Below are 23,707 nucleotides of genomic sequence, written 5' to 3' on the forward strand. Positions count from 1 at the left end.
AGTTTACGATGTATCTGTTCGTTCCTTCCAATCAGGCGATCGGCACAAGGCTCAGCGAACTGTGCCATTCAGACAGCGAGAGCCCTGCCAACATCCTGGGTTACATCTATGATGAAGAGACCAAACGGAGAATGAGAAAAGAAGATGAGGAAGAGGACTATTTAGATGATAGTAAGTCACTGCCAGTTATTTTCAAGTTCATTCATGATTCCATCCAATACTGTATGTGTTCAAAATTACTTACCCTGTCTTATTATGACAAATTTTGATCCAGACACAGTGAATCCGACAAAGTGTGGCTGTCCCTTTGCTCTGAAGATGGCTGCCTGCCAGCTGCTGTTGGAAATTACCACTTTCCTGAGAGAAACCTTTCCCTGTTTACCACGACCTCGCACTGAACCACTTGTGGTCAGTAGAAAAGTACTATTAGAAAATATTAAATCAGAGTACTTAAAAAACATGAACAGTTAAAACTGAATCTGAAAGCACTAAATCTGAAAAGAAACAATCAATGTCTTATTATTATGAAAACCTAATCTATTCATTTTATATATAAAATATGAGAGAATTTCTTGTTGATATAAAGTAGAAAAAGCATAAAAATCCTATCGTAATTTAGTGTGAGTCAGTGGGTCACATGAAAAAGGAATCTATTAAAAAGCAAATAGCTTTGAAAAAAAATCAATATTAAATGGAAAAAGCTCTAAAATGCAAAAAAGAAATTAGATTAGAGTATTTTGTTTGTCCATTGCTGTTCATTGCAGTATAATACCTAGTACATTAATTGCACTTTAGCTAATTAATTTATTATGGATTAAATGGTTCATGAGAAGATAGAGGATTGATCCAGTTTTTCAGTTGCTTAGTCGTGTGACCCAGTGACTCCAAATCCATGTGTCACTAAACTGTACTGATGGGACACATCAGTTTTTATTTGATTTAACTGCTTCATCTGTTTGATAAATGTAAACAAAAAATTGTGTTAAAATCTATAATTTATTCTCAATAAATTCCATGTGACAACAAAAAAGATTGTCACAACCCTGAGACCCTGATGTCATTATTCTTTTTTCTGTAGTGTGTGTAAGTAACATTTTCCTATGACTTTGCTGTGTTCGCTGTAGGATCTGGACAGCTGTCGTCTCCGTCTGGACCCAGAGCTTGGCCGCCATCGCTATGAGAGAAAGATCAGCTTTGCAGGCATCCTCGATGATGAGGATGGACATGATTCTCTGAACAGCAGCAGCCATACGCTGAAGTCAGACACCACATGTGATGAGAAAAAGCCCCAGGAAGTCCAAGGTGAGACCTGGTGTCAGAGGCTGCTTGTTGTTACTAATAGGTCTGGGTCATTGTCTCTCTTGGGCAGAAGTATTCCTCAGCAGACAACATAATGCCAGATGTTTTCCTCTCTCTTTCCCAGCACCCATTCGGAAAATCCGCATCGGAGGCTCCCGGCTGCTTCAGATCAAAGGGGCCCGCAGTTTCCGTGTGAAGAAAGGTGGCTCCCTGTCGTCCATACGGCGCGCTGGGAGCCTGAAGAGCACCAAGCTGTCACGGCAGGATTCAGAGTCAGAGAACGAAGAGGGGCTGTTGTCACAAACACACAGCAGGGACACCGTCACAGACATAGGTAGGCATAGATGAAACACTGGAAACACACCTGCAACATGCTGAGATAATTGCACAAAATGTATCATTTTTACCAGTATGTCGTTGATAACAGCATGTGAACTACACAAAAATAAACACCTAAACATAGAGGTACATTAGCTCATATTATTGAGAATCAGGGAATACAAAAACAAACATATTACAATTGTAGTCAAATTGATGTATTGCAATCAACAATCCCATGTTTCTACCCTTTTTGTAGTATTTGACTACAGATATTAACAGAACTGCAGTTTGTTTAACAACCACATCTACAACTAGAAAAGCACTTGGAGAGCGCAGACCTCCACCAAGGCAGATCAGTGCCCCCCCACACCCGGATCACCACCAAAATTTAATCATTTGTTCCTTGTGCCAGTATCAACATTTCCTGAAATTTTCATCCAAATCCGTCCATAACTTTTTGAGTTATCTTGCACACGGACAGACAGACAAACCAACGCCTGCAAAAATGTAAACTTCCTTGGCAGAGGTAATTAGCCAAGAATGATGATTACATAACTCTGCCAAGGCACCATAGCACTGGAATAGAGTCAAATACTATTTTAGAAAACGAGAATAAGATCCATGAAAAGTCCCTAAAAGGCATGGACTAAGGGCAAACCATTAAAAGTCCTTTTAATGGATCTGTTTCAAAATGTAGTGGTTTTCCCTTAGTTCATATTCTTCTCATTCATCAAGTTTCATGAAAGTCAGTGTAGTAGTGTTAACATAATCCTACTGACAGACAAACACAAACAACTGAGTATAAAGATTATGGCATAAAACATGGCATTTTAAAATCCTCTTTACATTGTTGTGGAGAATATTCTGCAATACAAAACGTACTGTTTCAGCATAGAGCATCATTCAGTTTCAAGCAATTTCACACAATTTAAAAATAAATAGATGGATATTAAATAATTTCTTAGTTGAAATGTGTACCCACTCTCATTTCTGTACTTTGTTAATCCCACAGTATCATAGTACATTCTGTAGTTTTTCCCTGTTGGATCTTTGACACATTGTACAAATGTATGTGTGGTTGTGTCCTGGTTGCAGGTAGTCCCTTCAGCACCAGTGAACCCAGTATAGAGCCAGAGGGCCAGGGTTCAGGTGGAGCAGAGGACAACTACCACCGCAACATGTCCTGGCTTCATGTACGTCTATACACAGAGTTAGGGATGTAACAATGACCGGTATAATTATAAACCGCTGTAAAATTCCCAACGGTTAGTATTACCGTTTAAATTCTGATTATCATGATAACCATGTTTGATTACAACACTTTGAAAATTCACGGTACTGCTCATTTCCTGGAGAAGCAGCAGCATTCCAGGCGTGCATGCCAGTTTGCAATGTTTAGCCTGCAAAAACATGGCTGAAGGCACCTGCATGGACAGCACTCTGGAGATTCAGGGATAGCGGGCTCCTGCATGTACGTGGTCCAAGTGCACAGAGAGAGAGAGAGAGAGAGATGTATGGGACGGAGGTGGTCCAAGCCCTTTGTCCCATATGTCTCTTTCCCTCTCTCTCTCTCTCTCCCTCTCTCTCTCTCTCTCTCACTCTCTCTCTGAAAAAGAAACTAAAACAACCCAAATTTGAGATGGAAAATGGTCAAACAAGCTCCACTATGACCTGTCCAACTACTTTTTTTCCCACTCAAAAAACCACTCAGGAATCGATAGGAGAATTGATAAGGAATTCGACTGGTTATCAGAATCGACAACGGCATTGATATTGACAAAATCCAATCAATTCCCACCCCTAGTGCAGATATCGTCTTCTTATCTATACCATCTTTAATGCACAGTTGTATTTTTGATGTTTACATGTTAACATTTTAATTTTTCTGCCAACAGAAAGTACACTGTGCATATTATTTTATTTATTTATTTATTTTTCAATTACAACTTGGTTAAATTATTTCAGTGTGTGTATAAGTATTTTTTGAACATTTTGAGCACATTTCAACAATACTGTGATAATAATGATAACCGTGATAACTTTGGTCACAAGAACCGTGATGTGAAATTTTCATATCGTTACATCCCTACACAGAGTATATACTGTTTATATTGTGGTACCTTGGCTAGTTGAGTGTTTCCACATTAACCTTCACTCTGTTGTTCTCTCTGCACAGATTATGATCCTCCTGTGCAACCAGCAGAGTTTCATCTGTACCCATATAGATTTCTGTCACCCACGCTGCTACCAGCACCACAGCCGCTCTTGTGCCCGTCTGGTCCGAGCCATCAAACTTGTGTATGGCGAGACGGTAGACAGCCTGAGAGAGGACAGCACCTCCTCTGGTAACATTGGTGGACGCGCAAAGAAGAACAAAGAGGTTTTTATCCTTTTACATAACATGAAAACAACATCGACGGGAGAGTTGAGTCATTTAGTGGCACTGAGATTATTCTCTGAGATTATATTAGAGAATTTATTGGGAAAAAATGGCAAATTTACCATTTTATTGTCACAGAATAGTTTTCAAATTATTGTTTTCAAAATATATGATTTTTAATCTGAGAATTAAATTTTTTTTCATAAATGTGCTCATACATTTCATAAATTTTCTTTTTTAGCTCCCAAATGTCACTTTAATCTCAGAGAATATTCGATCTTTTGTCTCTTAAATTTGAGTTTTTTTCTAGTAAATAAAGCAGTTTAATCTCTGCTAATATCCAACTTTTTTTCTTATAAAATTTTACCTTGCATATTTAGCACTTAAATCAGAGAGAATATTCTACTCTTTATTCAAATAAATGTATGAGTCTTGCTATAAATTCTTATATCTGATCATAATCTTTGTACTTTCAGTGTTCAGATAAATCTTGTCTCAGGACGCCCTCCATGAAAAGAAGACCCACTGACTGCAACACAGAGGGAAAGAAGGACACCGGCATGCTCAAGTATATTCGCAACCAGGTGATGAGTCTGTCTCCGGCCCCTCTTTCCCTGCTTATCAAAGCAGCTCCCATCTTGACTGACGACATGTACGGAGACATCCAGCCTGCAGCCTGGGAGCTCCTGCTCAGTGTGGACGAACACATGGCAGCTGCTGCCGGTGAGTAGGTCATCAGGTTGTGCACCTGTGGGCCAGCATGCCCCTTAGAGACTCTGTTTACTTTAAAACATTGCAAGGTTATTTTCATGTACAAGAAGTAATGAAACAACCAAAACTAGTTGTTGAAAGACAAAACCAAGCAGTGACTTCTAGAGCTGAAAGATGAAGCCAATGCAGAAGTGCCAAAAAATGCATTTCCTTTTGAATGTCCACTCGACCAGAAAGTTTTCTCAGTCCTCGATGTTAAAATGTCAGCAGTGATGAGCATGTTTAGAGCTTGATATATATGTACCATACCGAACCATCTTTATCCGGGTTCAGGTTGGGGGGGCAGCAGCCTCAGCAAAGAAGTCCAGAGAGCCCTTTCCCCAGCCAGTTCCACCAGCTCTTCTGGGGGAATCCTGAGGCGTTCCCTCCAGCGTGTCCGGGTCCGGGAGGAGACCTCAGGGCCGACCCAGGACACGCTGGGGAGATGGATGTATATGTCAGTGTAGAGACTGCGATCTGGTAGGCTCGGCGATTCTACCAGTAGAGACTCCGATCGTAGTCTCTACCAGTAGAAACTCCGATCAGAGTCTCTACTGGTAGAAACTCCAATCCGAACCGTAACCCTAACCCTAACCCCTAACCCTAACCCTAACCCTTCTACTGGCAGGATCGGAGTTTCTACCAGTAGAGACTCTGATCGGAGTTTCTACTGGTAGAGACTACGATCGGAGTCTCTACTGGTAGAATCGCAGATCCTACCAGATCGCAGTCTCTACCCTTACATATACATGGTCTACCTAATTTCCCATCCCTGACACTTACTTGTCTGGGGTGTGCAGTTTTATATACATCATTTGCTATTTTAAACCACCAGTATTTGATGCCTTTTTTGTGTCACTGAGCAAAAATTTCATTATTACCTTGAAGCATATTAAATTCAAGTTGTCTGAGAAGACACAGGACATACTCCTTACCTGGGTTTCTGAGAAAATCTACTCTGTTACTAATCATGTGTTTCCAGACACGAATGAGGTTAAATATGTGATTAACAGCTGTGATAAACAATCACAGCTCAGATTCAGATGTAATATGCAGTTTGGGTTCTCTCTGAAAGCTGTCACTTTTCCATCATGACACCATGTCAGGTTGTGTAGCTTTATGTTGAGTTGTTAATTTGGTCTGAGAGGAGCAAGTGATTTCAACACCTGTGGCTTAAATACTTGAAGTTACTGAGGATGTGACCGCTGTGATTGACAGGTGAGCAATGTCAGTCTTTGTCTGCCCTGTGGACTTTGACTTAGCAGCCAAGCTAGCTGTCAATCACACATTCAGAGCCTGTTTATTGAAAGAAACATAACTAGAATGTGCTTACATTTTCTGTTAGTTAACCTTCAGTTAGTGCAGCTGGCGAACTCCCTGCCTCTTGCTCCGTCTCCTCCCGTTCATGTTTTTCTTTCTGTCTGTCTTATCCTCCCCTCCAGCTGCCATGTTCCTCCTGTGTGCAGTAAAGGTCCCAGATGCAGTGTCCGAAATGATGATGGCCGAGTTCCAGCACCAAGAGGCCTGCCAGCGCATCAACTCCATCCTGAAGTTTTACACACTGTGGCGTTTCCGATACCAGGTGTGGCCTCGCATGGAGGAAGGAGCCCAGCAGATCTTTAAGGTGACAGAACATCACCTCAGACACATGGCCAGATTAAGATTTAATTTGTCACCAACCAGGCTTATGTCTGTCTTTTGTCTCAGATCCCTCCACCAAGCATCAACTTCACACTGCCATCTCCTATTCTGGGCATGCCCTGCGTCCCCATATTTGACCCTCCTTGGGTGCCTCAAAACACTGGCAGTGTCCAGGACCCAATCAATGAAGACCAGTCTGTAAGTCTGCTCACTGTTACTTGTAGCAATTGACTGTGCATATGGTTCTGTTTTCATTTGTATCCAGTACAGTGATTAGTTATTGGGACTTTAAATTGTAGCAACATTAAGCAAATCATACAAATTTTACATGCATTTGTGTGGGACATCACAGACTTACCTGGATGATAAAGTCTTGGCATTTGTAATTTTTATGTTCTGGCCAAAAGTATGCAGACACCCTTGTCTACAATGTGATTTTATGGTTTGAGCTTTGCCATTTAGTTCTAGGTTTATTATTGGAGTATATTATAGTATAAAACTGACTTGGAGCACTGTTAAAAAGTCGGTTTCAGTCTAGTGGCAAACAACAGGGGAGATGGCATGGAGGCCATTGTAAGTCTTCAGAGTAGAATAACCCATGTCCACTTACAGTTGTATAAAACCAAACACTGTCAAGGCTGCAAAAATGAGGATGAATATATTTACAAATTAATACACACTACAGCCACAAATATTTGATCATGTCTGGCATAACTTCAGGTAACTGTTTTTGTTTCTTTCTTTCTTTCTATAAGGATCTCCATTAGTCTACCAAAGTAGAGACCATTTTTCCTGAGGTTCATTCCCAATGTTAAAGTATTATAATTTTAGCATTTACAAAGCACATAGGCAGAAAAATAACATAGTTATATTAATTTAAGATTGTTTCATTGTTGTTTACTGATTTCTTAAGATTTGTTTTGAAGACAACATGATTATTCATCAATCTAAAAAAAAATTACAATTTTTACATTTACAAAGCACATAGACAGGGGAAAAAAACCTAGGTACATTAATTTAGCATTGTTTCATTATTGGTTATAGATTTGTTTTCTGTTTTTAACCATCTTGCTGTAATTTATTATATTAAACAAAGTAACCATAGATCAAAGTGGGCATTTTATCTTGAGGCTCTAAATTTAAATGACCAACTCAGGACATCAGACAGATACGCACCATTTCTCAAACTACATGAGCTGTTATGAGTTGTACCTACTCCTGGTGTAAAACAGGGGTAAGACCCGCAGATTAGGTCCTGATTAAATGGAAGTTGTGTTTTAAAGTAACGTGTACTTTATTGAAATAATGCAAAACAACTGAAGAGCTGGTGCTGGAACTGCTTATGAGGGTAAAATATAAACCCAGAAAACAGAAGAAACAAGTGAAAATCCTAATAAAACAGTAAACAATACTGTATCTTACTCAATTGAAGTAAAGCAATCAAGTTGTAGAAAGAAAAAAGAAATTCTATCATTAAACTACCAATTCACAGTAAAAATAGAGTCAAGAGTGAACTGGGACCACTTTAGAAAAGGCAGACTGAGAGTACCCAGAGGTGCTACTGAATACTCACCTCTGTGTCAGAGAACTTTGCAAAGTACCCAAAACTTTGCAAAACACCCAGCTTCCTTGGTAAGAAGCACAATATCCCAGTTGATATAACATGAGATAAACGAAACTAAATAAACCAACTTGGGGTATGTTGAACAGAACTAAAAACAGGACACTAAAGGCAAATACCAAAAAAGTCAAAACCATATGAATCACTAAGCACACTAATAACTAAGGTGAAACAACCAACACAAAACATGTAAATGAAGCAATGCAAACAGGCAAAACAAAAGGGAATTTTACTAACAAAATAACAGGATACACACTATATTTGTGAGGGGACTATGATAACAAAGCAGACACAGGGTTTTCAACTGGACAACTGCAAAAAAAATAAGAATCTTCTTTATCGAGGTTGTTCTAACTAAGCAGTTGTATACAGGGACAGTGTTTACTGCAGTTAACACAGTCAAGTCAAAAGCCAAAAAGAGGATGAGCAAAGCCTGGCAGATGCGTTATATTAGCCCCAGTGTTTCTTGCCACAGACTCATAAAACCTGAACTCTTGCAATTGCAGACCAGGTGTCTGAATGCTTTTGGTTGTGTTGTGTATTTACACACACAATTCCTAAAACTGTATGATAGAATATATACAGAAAGAAATCTGCAATATCTTATCTTTCAAGGTTCAAATGGTCATTGAAACTGTGCAAAGGATTTATTGGTGTTTTGTTTTAATTTCCTGTCACCTTCTGTTAAAAAGCATGATTATCAAAATATGTTTTATAGACTGAAGACTTTCAAGCACATGTTCTATAATTTATCTATCGACTGTCTTTGTTTTTAGTACCCCACATTAATTCAGTCAGTCCATACCATAGTAAGTTGGTATTTCTGTCCGAATGTTTGTGCTGATGCATCTTGTTACGTCAGATCATTAAAGACAGAAGAGAGGGATGTTGTTTTTCCTCCATTGGGAGCTGTAGGTTTTTCATCATGGAACAGAATCTCAGGGGAGCCTCATGGGTCATTTTGGATAGTTTGCATCTTGATTGAGTCTCAAAAAAGTGTTCTAGCTTTTAGTCTGACTGTTAGAAAATAACAGCATGCATCGGACATTCAGACATTTTGTGTGTTGTGCTGTTGCTGCATGGTCATTGGATGAGAATGACTTTGCTGTGTATCTTTTCACACCATCTGTTCAACGTATATGGAAATGTATGTGTATGAGCACTCGTGCAAATGCTGTGAGGCATTTACTGTACACAAGATACAGCAAATTCTCCAAATACCAGTCTGAAATTATTTTATTTGCTCTGCTTAAAATGTTGAATTCCTTATGGTCGGGACTGCATTAGAGCATGGGATCAGTGAGCTGGCGGAGAGTTACTGTATCAATGTGTTGTCCAGTCATTTTACATTACAAAATGCTCCTCAGGCTAGAGCAGATGTGCACACACGCAAATGTAAACTGTCAAAGTAGTTGATTTCTTTCTGCATTCCCTCATTCTGGATTTTCTGTATGTCTGTACTTGCTGGTCTGCCTCTGTGCTGTTTGATCCTCCGTACCACCCCCTCCAGAAATCCTTCTCAGCACGGGCAGTGTCACGCTCACATCAGCGGGCTGAGCACATCCTGAAGAACCTTCAGCAAGAGGAGGAGAAGCGACGTCTAGGTCGTGAAGCCAGCATCATCACAGCCATCCCAGTGTCTCAGGAGGCTTGCTACGAGCCCACATGCAGCCCACCACCCGAGCAGGAGGAAGAAGGTGGGGTGATCATGCTCACATGCACATGTTTGCTTATGAAGTCAAGTCCAGACATACCAAATGACTAAAAGTGACTCCCACCTGGCCATAAACTAGACAGTGTTTGTTGTTTATAGTAGATTTTCTTTTTTTTTTATGAATCTTTTGAATGAATGAAATAGTCTATGAGGGGCTGCCAGGTTTTGTTGAAAGTTTATATTAGATTTTCACAGATTGGAGGTACCATGTCAATATTATCGTACTCAGAACAAGGTTTAACCCCTTACTCCTAAATTTATTATAATAGTAATTAAACAAATATTCCAGTCTCAGATATTGCTTTATTGATGCTACTATTTATCAATTCCTCCAGTCGACTATACAACCAAAATAAAAATGACCCAAAAATCAGTACAATGTCATGAAAGTAATAACACTGTTACAGAGGCACAGCTTCAAAACTGATCCATGAATGTTAGGGATCATTCATAACCAGGTAACATACATATGTACATTCAGAAAGAGTGCTGAATACCATCTCATTACAAAAACAGTGAAATATTGTGGCAAATTTGCAACGAAGGAGTTAAGGCTGATACAAACCAGCCTTCCAGCTCTTACATTCTCTAGTAATGGGACTGTCAGTGGTTAAAACCTAAATGGAGATTGATGTACACATAAAAACAAAGTCCTGATATCATATTTCTGTGTTAGATTTCCTAGAACAGGGTCCCTGCTGGGTCTTAAAAAATCTTACCAAATTTACCAATCTGCATTTAATACCTTAAAAAAGGTATTAAATTTTATATGGTAGGTCTTAAGTTATGTTACCATAAACTGGTTCGCTGTGTTTAAATGTGTCTGTTAAATGTCCAAACTGCAAAGAAGGTAACATTAGTCTACTCAGTTCCACCTGTTCCAATCCAACAATTTATATTGAAATTGGGAACCAATTATTGATAACTTTGCAGCCCCCAGTGAGAAATGATCATGGAACATTCAGTTCAACACGTGCAGCCGTTAGTTAAACTTGGAATGATTGTAATCCAGGTGTTGGAGTAAATAAATACATTTCCTTAAATTTTTGGCAGTATAGCAGTGAAATAGGCTGTGAAATGGACATTAAATTCTGTTTTAAGTCACAGTCTTAAATTTACCTTGTAGAAACCTGTAGAAACCCTGTACAACAGCCCAGATTGCCTAAATGCCATCAGACTGTGATGAATAGGCACAAATATGTAATTTCATGTGTATATGAAATTCGTGTTTTCCTGTGTTGTGAACTTAAGTGTGACTCACTATTCATTTCTTGGTAAAATTTCCTCTTACCTTTTATGAGGGCAAATAAGAAAACTGAACCCCAGATAGTGTAGTACTGACAAAGATCAAAGAATAAATCATTGATACAAATATAAGCAGACTTTTGTTCCTGCGTGAGGCAGATGTTTGGAGGGGCTTTGATGCTACTGCTCTCTCCTCTGATGGTACGCTGTTCCTTTTGCATGCCTACTGCTTCTGGCTGACATTGATCCCGCCAGCAGAAGAAGTGGTGAACCTGGCATCACGCCGTCTGTCTGTCAGCCCATCCTGCGCCTCCAGTAACTCCCACAGGAACTATTCTTTCCGACGGGGCTCCGTGTGGTCCGTCCGTTCTCTGGCAAGTGCTGAAGGTAAGACACGACCACATTTATTGCTTTGACATTATATTATTGTGAAATGTGACAGATGTTGATTTGTGTGTGTTTTTTCCAGATGAAGAAAACACAACAGAACACACCCCAACTCACCACATGCTACAGCCACCCCAGGCTGTTTTCCCAGCATGCATCTGTGCCGCTGTTCTTCCCATAGTGCACCTGATGGAAGATGGGGAGGTCAGAGAAGATGGGGTAGCTGGTAAGAGTTACTGTAATACCAGCTGGTATTCTAATAAAACCAATGTTTACACAGTATCTGAAGCTGCACCAAAATGACACCACTTCATTGATATTTTGTGATATTATTCCTTTAGTGAGCGCTGTTGCACAGCAAATCCTCTGGAACTGTCTGATTGAAGATCCAGCCCTGGTTCTGCGCCATTTCCTTGAAAAACTAACAGTGAGCAACAGACAGGTACAAAACTGTCTTTGGATTTAGTAGATAAGCATCCAAAAAATATTCTGTACTTTCTGCACTCCGTTATTACCATGAGGTTAATGAGGTGACTTGTCTTCTTTGTGCTGAGGATGAGCTGATGTACATGCTGAGGAAACTCCTGCTCAACATCGGAGATCTCCCTGCACAGACGTCTCATATCCTCTTCAATTACCTGGTGAGATGATAGTTTTCTCTTTGCAAGTTCTATTTGTCCTCTTTCACCCTAACCTTTCTATTTCTTGTTTTGTGTATTTCCCTTGTAGGTGGGGCTGATCATGTATTTTGTGCGGACCCCCTGTGAGTGGGGAATGGATGCTATCTCAGCCACACTGACCTTCCTGTGGGAGGTGGTTGGTTATGTGGAGGGACTGTTCTTCAAGGACCTCAAACAGACCATGAAGAAGGAGCAATGTGAAGTCAAGCTGCTGGTCACTGCATCCATGCCAGGTGAATTTACCATTATTCTAATGCTTTGACCAAGTATATAATCAGTCATAATAGTCATAGCAGTTGTAATAATAATAATCTATATTATTAAAGCCAAGTGGCCTCTGTGTATGTGTGATTGCTGCAGTTTGGCATACTTATGTATTTTTGGTCAAGGAACAGACTAGCGAAAACGCTAGGTTGATAAAATCAATATTTTGGGAGATTTTAGTAATTTTAAATTGAGTTCAAATAACTATTGTATTTTGGAACACAATAGCCTACAATCACGTTGCTATACCTAGGATGCTTTGATGGTGACTACTGGACAAATGTAGTACAGCATGCACGAATACTCAGCAGCATAAAACTACCACATCTAGAACCTGTGGATCCCTACAGATCAACACACTAGTAATAATGTATTAACTGTAAGTTTCATTGATATAGCACTATTCAAAATAAAGAGTTTTATTAAAAAATGCATATACATAAAACCTCCCAAGAATGATAAAATGAGTTTAGATGAAGTTAAATAAATGTAAAAAAAAAAAAAATATTAGGAATAAAACATTAAAAAACTATAACAAGCATTTAAACCATGTTTTTATGCTTTGCTGCTGCAGGGACTAAGACGCTGGTGGTGCACGGGCAGAACGAATGTGACATCCCAACACAACTGCCCGTCCATGAAGACACTCAGTTCGAAGCCTTGCTCAAGGTAAGGACGCTGAACTGGACATTTTACTACATATTCAAGCCGGACTAAAATCAAAACAGACATCCATGGCGTTTTCACTCTCCAACCAGGAATGTCTGGAATTTTTCAATATTCCCGAGGCCAGATCAGCACACTACTTTCTCATGGACAAACGGTGGAACCTCATCCATTACTCCAAGGTACAGCAACCTGGAAGATGGGCTTTAAGTGTTTTAACATTTTCAGTTTGGGAAGGTATGTATTATTCTGCTGTATCTGCTTGTTTTAGACCTATGTGAGAGACATCTACCCATTCAGGAGGTCAGTGTCTCCTCAGCTCAACCTGGTCCACATGCTGCCCGACAAGGGACAGGAGCTCATCCAGAAACAGGTACAGGCGACGTGAAACCTGACAGTGACTGTGTTTTCATAAACATATTTTGTGGCTTTACTTTTAGGCATATTAAGTCAGGTGACTGATTGATGCTGTCTTTCTGTAAACATGACGTGCGGAGATAAGATTGAACTGAATTGAACTGAATTGAATTATTCTTCACCACAGTCATTTTAGATGGAATTCAACAACAGAACGCTCCACTTCCTCTGCTCTAGTTATTACAGCCATGTGTTGTATATTTTACAGCACCACCTCCTCATGACACTAGGCAGCCGAGTTCATTCAGTTAACACGTGCACAGAGTTCACATTTTCTTTATTTTTTTGTTGGTCACTTTTCAAAACTTCACTTCAGATTCACTTCACATCTTGTGGAGACAAAACAATATAAACTGAATATTCATGCTCTTGGAGATGGCTCATCTCTATAAGAAAGTCTGTTTATTTGTTGATCAGATGGTGTCTGTTATGTTTGAAACTCCATATTTCTAGAGTGGCTCCATGTTACGTTGCAAAATTTGGCACAGATCATGTCTTGAGTGCAATCATTAACTGAACTTCAACTCTGTTCTTTTCATATTATTCTTATGAATGTGAAGTATTAGGAACAACTTGAAGGATTTATTCGTAATGTAGTGCAATTGGCCATGACTAATTTTAAATGAATGAACAAATTATGGTGCATCTGATTAAACGTTTGTTTTTTGTTTCCAGGTGTTTTCCCGCAAATTAGAGGAAGTTGGCAGGGTCCTCTTCCTCATCTCCCTCACCCAACACATGCCAGCTGTGCACAAACAATCCCACGTCTCCCTCCTCCAGGAGGACCTCCTCCGCCTGCCTTCCTTTCCAAGAACAGCCATTGATGCAGAGTTCTCACTTTTTAATGAGCCACAGGGTAAGTTCCAGAATGAATGAGACCTCACAGTAAAAACAGATGAAGCCCTCTCACTTCATCTCCTCCTCCCTCAGGTAAGGAGCTGTTCGGTCTGGACACCCTCCACAAGGTGTTGTGGATCAAGCTGCTCGAGGAGATGTTTCTGGGCATGCCCAGTGAGTACCCATGGGGTGACGAGATGATGCTGTTCCTCAACGTCTTCAACGGGGCTCTGCTCCTACACCCAGAGGACAGCTCCCTCCTCAGACAGTACACGGCCACTGCAATCAACACGGCTGTGCATTTTAACCATCTGTTTTCCCTGAGTGGCTACCAGTGGATCTTGCCAACCATGCTGCAGGTACACAAATCCACACTGCTTGGTCACTCTATCAGCACACCCAGGCCCAGAATCCTAAACCTTTTTCCAAGTACTTTAGCTCTTTGTTTCCCAGAGCTTATTTTTTTTAAAATCATTTTTATGTGTATTTTACGCCCCAACTATAGCTTTTTGTCACTGGATTGGGTTGAATATTGTATCGAATTCCCGAAAATGGGGAGGATCACTTATGGCAACATCTGTTCATGTAAATAATTATGGCAAAAATCTTAATACTTAGGTACATGATTTGAAAATGAAAGATTGTATCATTTGTATCAACTAGTTTTACTTTCAAGTAAACTAATGTTGATTCTGTGTAAATTAATATTTAGGTTTATAACTGTACCAATTCTAGAAATCATTTGGTCCCAAATAGAAAGCTGATGGGCATCTATAAAACATATTAAAAAAAATCCCTAGAGTAGAGAGTCTCAGAGTTCCTTGATGCTCTGCTTCTTGGTGCAGTTTACAGATGTTTTCCGACTCTTTGTTTGGTAGTTTAAAAGTTCAAACATGTTACATTTTTTGCAGACACTTTAACTACAATAAAAGAATGCATTAATGTGACGATAACATGTCATAAAGCAGATTTGTTGGTCCTTGTTAAGAGACTTTAATGACACATGACAGAGTATATTTTCACATTTTTCACAAGTCTAAATGGTGGAGAAAATAGATAAGTGACAAGGAGGTTACAAGTCCATAATGCAAAACCCAAAATCATTATACAAAAATATTACCAAAAAAAAATCATAATGGAAAAGATGAACTAAGGTACCACATTTTCATCACAAAACACTGTAATCTATAATCATGTCACAGTGCATTTCACTCACATGTATTAAGTGTGACGACCCACGGGGATGCCTGGTCGTCCAACAACATGGCACTCAGCTTCAGTGAAAGGGAGGAAACATACCGCCCTGCTGGTTCTTGATAACAAACCCAACTGTCAACCAAACAAGGAGCAAAACAGCAGCAGGTGAACCTACAAAGGGAGCAGAGCAATTAACCAGGCTCACCATGCTCCTTATTAAAATGATGCATCTCAATGTTGTGACCATACTTACCATCTCTAGTGTGGGGCTTTGACACATGGATCACTCAGGTGGGTGGGACGGTGGGGTTCCAGTGCACACAGTGCTCAGCTGACACATCAGATCAAGACAAAATAAAAGACAGTCAACAAGGCAGGCAATGCAAGAAGCAGACTTACCTATGATAAAGCAGTGTTTTGAGGAGTAGCAGAATACAGAATATGAGTCACTATTTAGCCACTGTTACATGAAATATGTATAAATGGCTGAGAATTTTGTTGAAGCATGCATTATTTACGCTGAAATTTGAAAAAGCATCATGAAATTCACATTTTTTGTTTCAGGAGGGTTGTGTTGCAAGGGAACATAATATATTAAACTTGCATTATTCACTGGAAAAATACTTTTTTTGTGCTTCTTGCCAACAAAATAACACACCGCTTTATATTTCCATCTACTCATAGCTTGTTTCTGTACAGCAAGTATTTATATACTTTAGAGTGACTCATTGGTTCTCTCTTACAGAATATGAGTAATCCAACCAAATAACTAAAAGATAATATTTAAAAGCATGTCTTAACACTGATGTTAAGTACATTTTTTTTATTAACACTGTGCTTGGCATTTTATTCACCTGCACAACAGGAATGTTCCCCAAAAACCTTCAGTGACTAGTGAAGAAACAGAATGTGCAGTTTGTACATTGTATTGTTGTGTTTGCTGTAGCCTGGTTTTAGACCTCTGTGTTGTTTTCCTGTGTTGACAGGTATATGCTGACTATGAGAGCAACCCTTTACTAAGGCAAGGCATCGAGTTCTGCTGCCGTCAGTTCTACATCCTCCACCGCAAACCTTTCATTTTGCAGCTGTTTGCAAGTGTGGCTCCTTTGTTGGAATTCACTGTAAGAGCACACAGGCATTCAAAGCTATTTGAAATAAGTATTTGTGTTTTGCATCAATGCTTTTTCCTTGTCTTCGTCACCAGACCAGCACCAGTACTGGCCTATCTAAAGGAGTGTCGGCCCAGTGTCTGTTTGACCTGCTGGTCTCTCTGGAAGGAGAGACCCAGGATGCCCTGGACGCTCTGGAACTGGTTAAAGCTGAGAAACCTCTACGCTCACTTGGTGAGATCAGTTACTGTCACACGCATTCTTTTATTGTATGAAGCTAAAAAAATGCATCAGAGCAAGATCAATTGTGGGCCACACATATCCTCATGATTATTCTCCTCCAGTAGAGGGGATTTTAATTTTATTTTTAAAGAAAATGTACTCTTTTCAGTGTTTATGCTAAAATCAAATATCCACTCTTTACAGTTTTTAATGTAGTTTTCATAAATGTCAGCTGCATGCCCTTTCTGAGCAGTTACAAAACAAGAATGGAAGGTCAATGATGTGACCATGTTCCATAATGGTTTACAGGACATTTGTTCCCTACATTGGTGAGGCTCTATATGTATGTACTACATATGGACTAAATGTTCATGTGATCTGCATCAGCGCTAAAACTACTGACTTGACAAAGTTCACATTGATCTGACTTGACATAGCTGAGAAAAGTGAAGTCATTTATTATTTTGACATTTGAATTGGATGTAATTTCACATAAAGCTAACATTTATTTTGTCCTCCATCCAGAGGACTGGATTTTGAGTAGCTTTTTATTACACTTTAGTGTTTATTGAGACGATCATTATATGTGTACAGTTATAATGGTTTTGGGAACCTCGTGTAATTCCATGTATTTCCTCTTTTCCAGACTTCTGCTATGGTAATGAAGACTTGGCCTTTTCCATCAGTGAGGCCATCAAACTATGTGTTACTGTGGTTGCCTACGCCCCAGAATCCTTCAGGAGGTAAATAGATCTGAATCATCCTCTCCTTATCTGCTGTCTGTATCTTCAGCTGTATGTTCATGTCTTTCTCTGTATGTTTATGTCATATGTTTACTTGCATCCCTTCAGCCTACAGATGCTGATGGTGCTGGAGGCGCTGGTTCCCTGTTACCTGCAGAAGCTGAAAAGTAACACGGTTACAATGGAGTCTGCTTCTGTCGCCAGAGACGAGATTGCAGCCATCGCTGCTCTGGCCACCTCTCTGCAGGCCCTACTCTACAGCTCTGAGACCCTCACAAGGTCTGACTCCAGAAAATACAAACAAGAATGACACCAAGTCTGTATTTTTGGACATTTAATAATTATATTTTTCTTCATATGTCCTCCACAGGCCTATGACTGCGCCCCAGATGTCCCGCTGTGATCAAGGCCACAAAGGAGGCACTGCAGCCAACCATGCCATGTCAGGAGGGGTCAACACGAGGTCTGGACCTGAACGGCAATATTTCACCGTGTGTAAACCTCAGAGTAAAACCTGATGTGTGAACATCTGTGTGTGTGCAGGGACACCCTCCACCTCATGGAGGAGGGCCAAGGCATGCCGAGGGAGGAGCTAGATGAGCGCATTGCCAGGGAGGAGTTCCGCCGGCCACGAGAGTCCCTCCTCAACATCTGCACAGAGTTTTACAAACACTGTGGACCTCGACTCAAAATCCTACAGAACGTGGCCGGTGAACCCAGAGTCACTGCTCTGGAGCTGCTGGACATTAAATCCCACATGAGGTGATGAGATCCATCCATGAGGAAATTCAAAGCATCACTGAACAAATTTCATTAGTAGCTGTTTGTTCCAAGTCAGATGGATCTGAACTTATAGCACAGTATCAGACCAGCTGTTTTTACAATAATAAACTATATTTATTCAAAGTAATTCTACTATGTTGTGAATGCACGTCAACATAAAAATGTTATAAATCACTTTCTTTAAAACTAACTCTCAGCATCTCTTTCTATCATTGATTTTTTAATCTACCTTTGGTGGAGTGGATATAATTTTAGTGTCTATATTGTCAAGTCTATTATTAGACTCAGTAGGAACAGGTCTTGTATGAAAAAGGAATCATTGATGGGTGTAAAAATAAAATCTGAAGTAAAACTAGGAATTGTGTAAAATTCTTCAGCTGAAAACTAACTAAAGTGTTCAGACGAATGTTGTGGAGTGGATACAGAAAAAGGAAACACTCAAGTGAAGTACTTCAGGTCTGTACATTATTATTGTACTTAAAATGTATCTTATTACCTTCTATCACTGCTTATTGTTGTAAGTATATAGACAGTACATTAGAGCTGTAATGATTACTGAAGAAAAATACATTTTGATATGAAGTTATCAGATATCAATAGCTGTAATGAACTGTCTTTTTTTCCACAGAGGATAGTTTGCTGAAAGTTGCTGTTTGTTTTTTTGTGTTTTGTTTTTCAAAATATGTAATTGCATATGAATGATACAAAACATGTTAAATGTTTAGCAGGGAACACTGACACAGGTTTAGAGTGTGTGTGGGGCAGTAACAAAGCTTTTTATGCTACTTGACTAGAAATGCTAACACTTATGCAAGTAGCTAGTGTTGTGCATCGGTGTTGGTGTAGAGGAGCAGAACAGAGGTACTAAAATATTCAATGAGAGCCAATGGATGGAGTGGTTAGAGTTATGAACAGAATTAGCTAACAAAATAATATTAATAGACTCCAAAACAAACTTCCATAATTGTAGCTTTTAAAGTACTTAATGTGTGCTTGTGTCTGTCAGACTGGCAGAGATCGCCCATGCCCTCCTTAAACTGGCCCCCTACGACACCCTCACCATGGAGAGCCGAGGCTTGCGGCGTTACATCATGGAGATGCTGCCCATCACCGACTGGTCATCTGAGGCCGTCCGGCCCGCTCTCATCCTCATCCTCAAGAGACTGGACCGCATGTTCAACAAGATCCACAAAATGCCAACGCTCAGGTGCGCTCGCCCACAGGCACTATGCACCAGGTCTGTTGAATACATTTGAATTCTTTCTGTGTCTCCCTGTGAGTGTATCGTGCTGTACCAGTGCCGTGGTGTGTACAATAGATAGACGGCTTCTTGGCACTGTCCTCTGTAGCGCTGCTGTACCGTAAGTGCTGCTGTGGTGTGTTTTTGTCACATTCGTAAGTGAGTGGACCAATGGCAATGTTCCCTCTAAGCCAGTCTTCTGCTATGGAGAATAAAGCAGAATTTCATTTTAGAGCACTAGGGATGAAAATTTGACACTAAACTCAGCCTGGTGGCCAATATCTGAGCACTTTATTGTAGTTAAATTCAATGTAAATCACTGAAGTTGGCAACCATTTTTAAAGTTAATGTAACTGTAGGCTGTGACAAGACATCACTTGTTAGAAGATTGTACTGATTTAAAGCAACATAAGTGTTATTTCTTACCACCATTTGTATGACATAATAATTCACTCATCGATGAAACTGCTAAGATGTGGGAAAACTGAATCATGAGGACCTCCTTCACAGGTAACAGTGTTACCACCTTGGGCAGTCTGCAAATTTAACCGAATCATTTAACACCGCCAATCGCTTAAAATGTATTTAGTATTTTCATGTCATTACCAAAAGTTGCATCCCTCTCTCATGGCTCTGTAGTACATAGTTTCAGTTGTGAGTGTTTCAGTTGTGACTGTTTTAGATCATAGGTATTAGTCACATGGTTACAAAGTTGTTTTACACAAACCAAAAGTATATTTTCTGCAACTTCATCCCAAAAAACTTTAATGCACATATTTCTTAATTATACATCCTTGAGAGAGCAGGTTTCGGACATCCTCAGACCCCAGACTCAAACTTACACTGACTTTGTTTATATGGACCCTAAAAGTCCACTAATCACAATAAATACACTTCACAGACTCGTCTGATCAGACTGGGTGGTGGAAAACTTTGATAGTGTGATCATTTGAAAAATATTTATTAATGTAAGCACTAAATGTCTATTTCTGATCATGCTTAAGCCACATGGAGGTAACAGTAGGACACATGACAAGTTCCAGTATAGACATGGGCACGTGGACAGCAAAACAAAATATGTCTGACACTTTAGAGTTGAAGATTGACAGGAGGTGGGATGGAGCGAATGCTTTAGTCCATTTTGGTCATCCTAATAATGAGAAGTCTAAAACAATTTATTTATCTTCTGTTATATTTCCAGTGTAACCCACAAACTTGGCATATGTCAAAAACATTACATTCTGATTAAATGTAATACAGATCTTATTGTAGCAGTGTCTATGTAAACACTTAAGGTGGAATCACTGATCAGAATGGTTAAAATCAGATTGAGGTGATATTGTCTACTAGTTCAGTGGTAACATGAAAATGTTGGGCAATATTTTTTACATAAAAATCCATTTACAAAGATAATTTAGACTGTACATTTTAAGTTCAGTTACTGAAATACCTCAACAGAAAATAACAAACATGCATTGTCTTAAATATTATTTTAGGTTTCATTAAATAATAGGATTTCAGCTTCTTAGAAAGGAGCAAAACAATGCAAATACTCCAATCCATGTAAAACCCTGCCTCTTCTTCCATGGCAAATGACTGGGCAGCACTGAGTCAGAGGGGACACTGATCACAGGTATGTGCTTCACGTCAGAACTGTCACTGCCGTGTGGTGTAGTCGGCTATGTCTGTGAGCTTCGCAGTATTCACTGTCAGTATAACCTTTATTGCACCTATAAAGGTGGTGATTTCATGGATGGGAGGGGGGTTAATAGAAGAGCAATTCATCAGTTTGAGCTTTTGTAATGACTTCTAGGTTTTTAATATTTATGATACTACTTTTGCCACATTTGAGTCCTTTCAAATGATGTGCAGCATTTTATTTGTCCTTTTATTTTGAAAGCACCTGAAGGTGGTGTGTGTGTTTTGTTTATGTCATAACACTGTGTTTATTCTTTGTGTGCACATATGTTCTGACTGCATGTTGCGGGGTGGTGTTGCATGGGTGTGTGTATAATCTAGGAGACAGGTAGAGTGGGAGGCGGCCAGCAACCTGATTGAAGGGATTTGCCTGACACTACAGCGACAGCCAATCATCTCTTTCCTCCCTCACCTGCGCTCGCTGATCAATGTCTGCGTCAACTTGGTACACAAACAGGAAAACACACCACATTTCATCCTCATACCTGTTGTTCTGGATGGGGTCAATAACATGCCTTTGCTGTCAGGTGATGGGTGTGGTGGGACCCTCCAGTGTGGCAGATGGGCTGCCTCTGCTCCACCTCAGCCCCTACCTCTCCCCCCCTCTGCCCTTCAGCACAGCGGTGGTCCGCCTGGTTGCCCTGCAGATCCAGGTCCGTTTCAGTCAGCTCTGGGGAATAGTCCACATTCACACACTATACTGGTTGTCTAAGTTGTTTTTTCTTCATCTTTTCATATTAGGCCTTGAAGGAGGACTTCCCCCTCAGTCATGTGATCTCACCTTTCACCAATCAGGAGAGACGAGAGGGGATGCTGCTCAATCTGCTCATCCCCTTTGTGCTGACTGTGGGATCTGGAAGCAAAGGTAAAGATGATATAAACACCGACACTGTAAATACATCAAAATACATCAAACATTTTCCTTGTTAATTATCTCTTCATCAGAATATTCCAGTGTTTTTGAGGCAATGCCATGAAAAAGCTTTAAAACCCTGCTATGTATTTAAAGTATGTGCAGTGCAAGAGTCTGTATAGATATTATTATACAGGCACAAACTCCAGACTATAAAGACTGTGGAGGTGTTGGTGGATGATCATGTTCATCTCATGGCAGTTACATTCAGCTACAGAGAAGTAGTGTAACACAACAGTACAGTACAACAAAAAAAACAAAGTTGGACAAAGGACTTTAGTGGTGACTCTTCTGAAACACAAACGAAATAGGTAGCAGAGTGCTTGCGCAGGTCGTGAAAGGCTTAAAAAATTATTGAATATTGAAACACCATTTTCCAGTCCTTGAAAAGTCTGGAATTTTGTGTGACAGTCTTAACAAAGTATGGGAAAAAGTTTCTCTTATAGTGGAAATTTTAGAATATGCTCAAGGGCAAATAATCTTCTAAGATAAGTCATACATGAAGAAAGCATATGAAAAATTGTATGTGGTTGGTTGGTACTGGAATGATTCTCGTGAAAGTTGTTTGTGATATTCATATACTTTTGTGATTTTCATGTTTTGAAAACGTTTCTGCCAGTAAAACATAATTTACTGCAAACATGCATTCATTCATTCATACTTTTATTAAAATTAACTTTTACACAACAGGTACAATCTCTACCAAAAAAGCAGGCTCACAAGTATAAAAGTACATAAAGTCAAGGTCTTGGGGAAAAAAATTATAGTTTTGAAAAAGTCTGTAATTTTTATTTGGATAAAGAACAAGCACCCTGAATTACATTAGAGACATGTGTACCTCTGAGCTGATGACATAGAGCTGTAGAGTAAAAAATAGGCTGTTGAAGGACATCTCTAGTGGCTGTTAGTCACCAGATTCATCAAAACATCTTTTCTCTGTTGTGCTGTCTCTCCTCATTTGTATTTCTTATTGCTTCTTTTATATTGATTGTCTCATGTTGTGTGTATGATGCAGATGTTAGTCTTGATGTTGGGAGGGTGTGTAATGATAAAAGATAAAAATAAGCAATGGTTATTTAATTTTGTTAAGTAATACAACTTTTTGAAAATATTTGGAGTAGAAAGAATAGATATTTGCGTTAAAATGTAAGGTGTAAATACAGAAGTTGTTAACATACTTCATACTATGTAGACATAACCCAAAGCCTACTCCTTCACATCTTCACGGCTCCATGAGTATTGCAACTGCACACTTCTGCCACAAGAGGGTACTCCTACCAAAGTCTGCAGCCTTTCCTAAATTTAAAAAAACACTCAAATGTTTAATTCATGGAGTGGCCATTTTTCCCACCTGACTGCATCCTTTTCTGAAAGTACAAACTGAGGTTTTTCATAATCACTTTGCAAAAAGAAAATCACAAACAGTGGACATTTTTTGAAATAGTTCTTCTCCTTGTCTTGTAGTGCAGTGATAAATCTAGTCTATCCTCCTGGCATTAAACCTACAAGTCTCCGGGATTAATGCCAATGATACTAGCATGTATTAACAGACCATTTTTCTCTATACATGACAGCTATTT

At 39.5% G+C, this 23,707-nt stretch overlaps 1 protein-coding gene across 1 annotated transcript in view; it reads left to right on the plus strand.

Moving 5' to 3' along the window:
* The window catches only part of unc80 (unc-80 homolog (C. elegans)), a 70,035-nt gene that overhangs the window by 34,266 nt on the left and 12,062 nt on the right, over positions 1 to 23,707 (plus strand). Inside the window, exons 26-55 of the mRNA XM_030156027.1 lie at positions 36 to 171; positions 275 to 408; positions 1,125 to 1,302; positions 1,424 to 1,633; positions 2,716 to 2,813; positions 3,797 to 4,000; positions 4,477 to 4,723; positions 6,193 to 6,374; positions 6,458 to 6,589; positions 9,523 to 9,709; positions 11,227 to 11,358; positions 11,441 to 11,584; positions 11,700 to 11,800; positions 11,913 to 11,999; positions 12,088 to 12,271; positions 12,877 to 12,971; positions 13,061 to 13,150; positions 13,240 to 13,341; positions 14,061 to 14,241; positions 14,316 to 14,581; positions 16,406 to 16,540; positions 16,624 to 16,762; positions 17,397 to 17,493; positions 17,602 to 17,772; positions 17,864 to 17,956; positions 18,037 to 18,255; positions 19,283 to 19,483; positions 21,536 to 21,659; positions 21,742 to 21,867; positions 21,956 to 22,079. Of these exons, the coding sequence (XP_030011887.1) occupies positions 36 to 171; positions 275 to 408; positions 1,125 to 1,302; positions 1,424 to 1,633; positions 2,716 to 2,813; positions 3,797 to 4,000; positions 4,477 to 4,723; positions 6,193 to 6,374; positions 6,458 to 6,589; positions 9,523 to 9,709; positions 11,227 to 11,358; positions 11,441 to 11,584; positions 11,700 to 11,800; positions 11,913 to 11,999; positions 12,088 to 12,271; positions 12,877 to 12,971; positions 13,061 to 13,150; positions 13,240 to 13,341; positions 14,061 to 14,241; positions 14,316 to 14,581; positions 16,406 to 16,540; positions 16,624 to 16,762; positions 17,397 to 17,493; positions 17,602 to 17,772; positions 17,864 to 17,956; positions 18,037 to 18,255; positions 19,283 to 19,483; positions 21,536 to 21,659; positions 21,742 to 21,867; positions 21,956 to 22,079 (4,519 nt within the window). The remainder of the gene's footprint in view (positions 1 to 35; positions 172 to 274; positions 409 to 1,124; positions 1,303 to 1,423; positions 1,634 to 2,715; positions 2,814 to 3,796; positions 4,001 to 4,476; positions 4,724 to 6,192; positions 6,375 to 6,457; positions 6,590 to 9,522; positions 9,710 to 11,226; positions 11,359 to 11,440; positions 11,585 to 11,699; positions 11,801 to 11,912; positions 12,000 to 12,087; positions 12,272 to 12,876; positions 12,972 to 13,060; positions 13,151 to 13,239; positions 13,342 to 14,060; positions 14,242 to 14,315; positions 14,582 to 16,405; positions 16,541 to 16,623; positions 16,763 to 17,396; positions 17,494 to 17,601; positions 17,773 to 17,863; positions 17,957 to 18,036; positions 18,256 to 19,282; positions 19,484 to 21,535; positions 21,660 to 21,741; positions 21,868 to 21,955; positions 22,080 to 23,707) is intronic.

Source organism: Sphaeramia orbicularis, chromosome 2, assembly GCF_902148855.1.
Source record: "Sphaeramia orbicularis chromosome 2, fSphaOr1.1, whole genome shotgun sequence".
Taxonomy (NCBI): Eukaryota; Metazoa; Chordata; class Actinopteri; order Kurtiformes; family Apogonidae; genus Sphaeramia; species Sphaeramia orbicularis.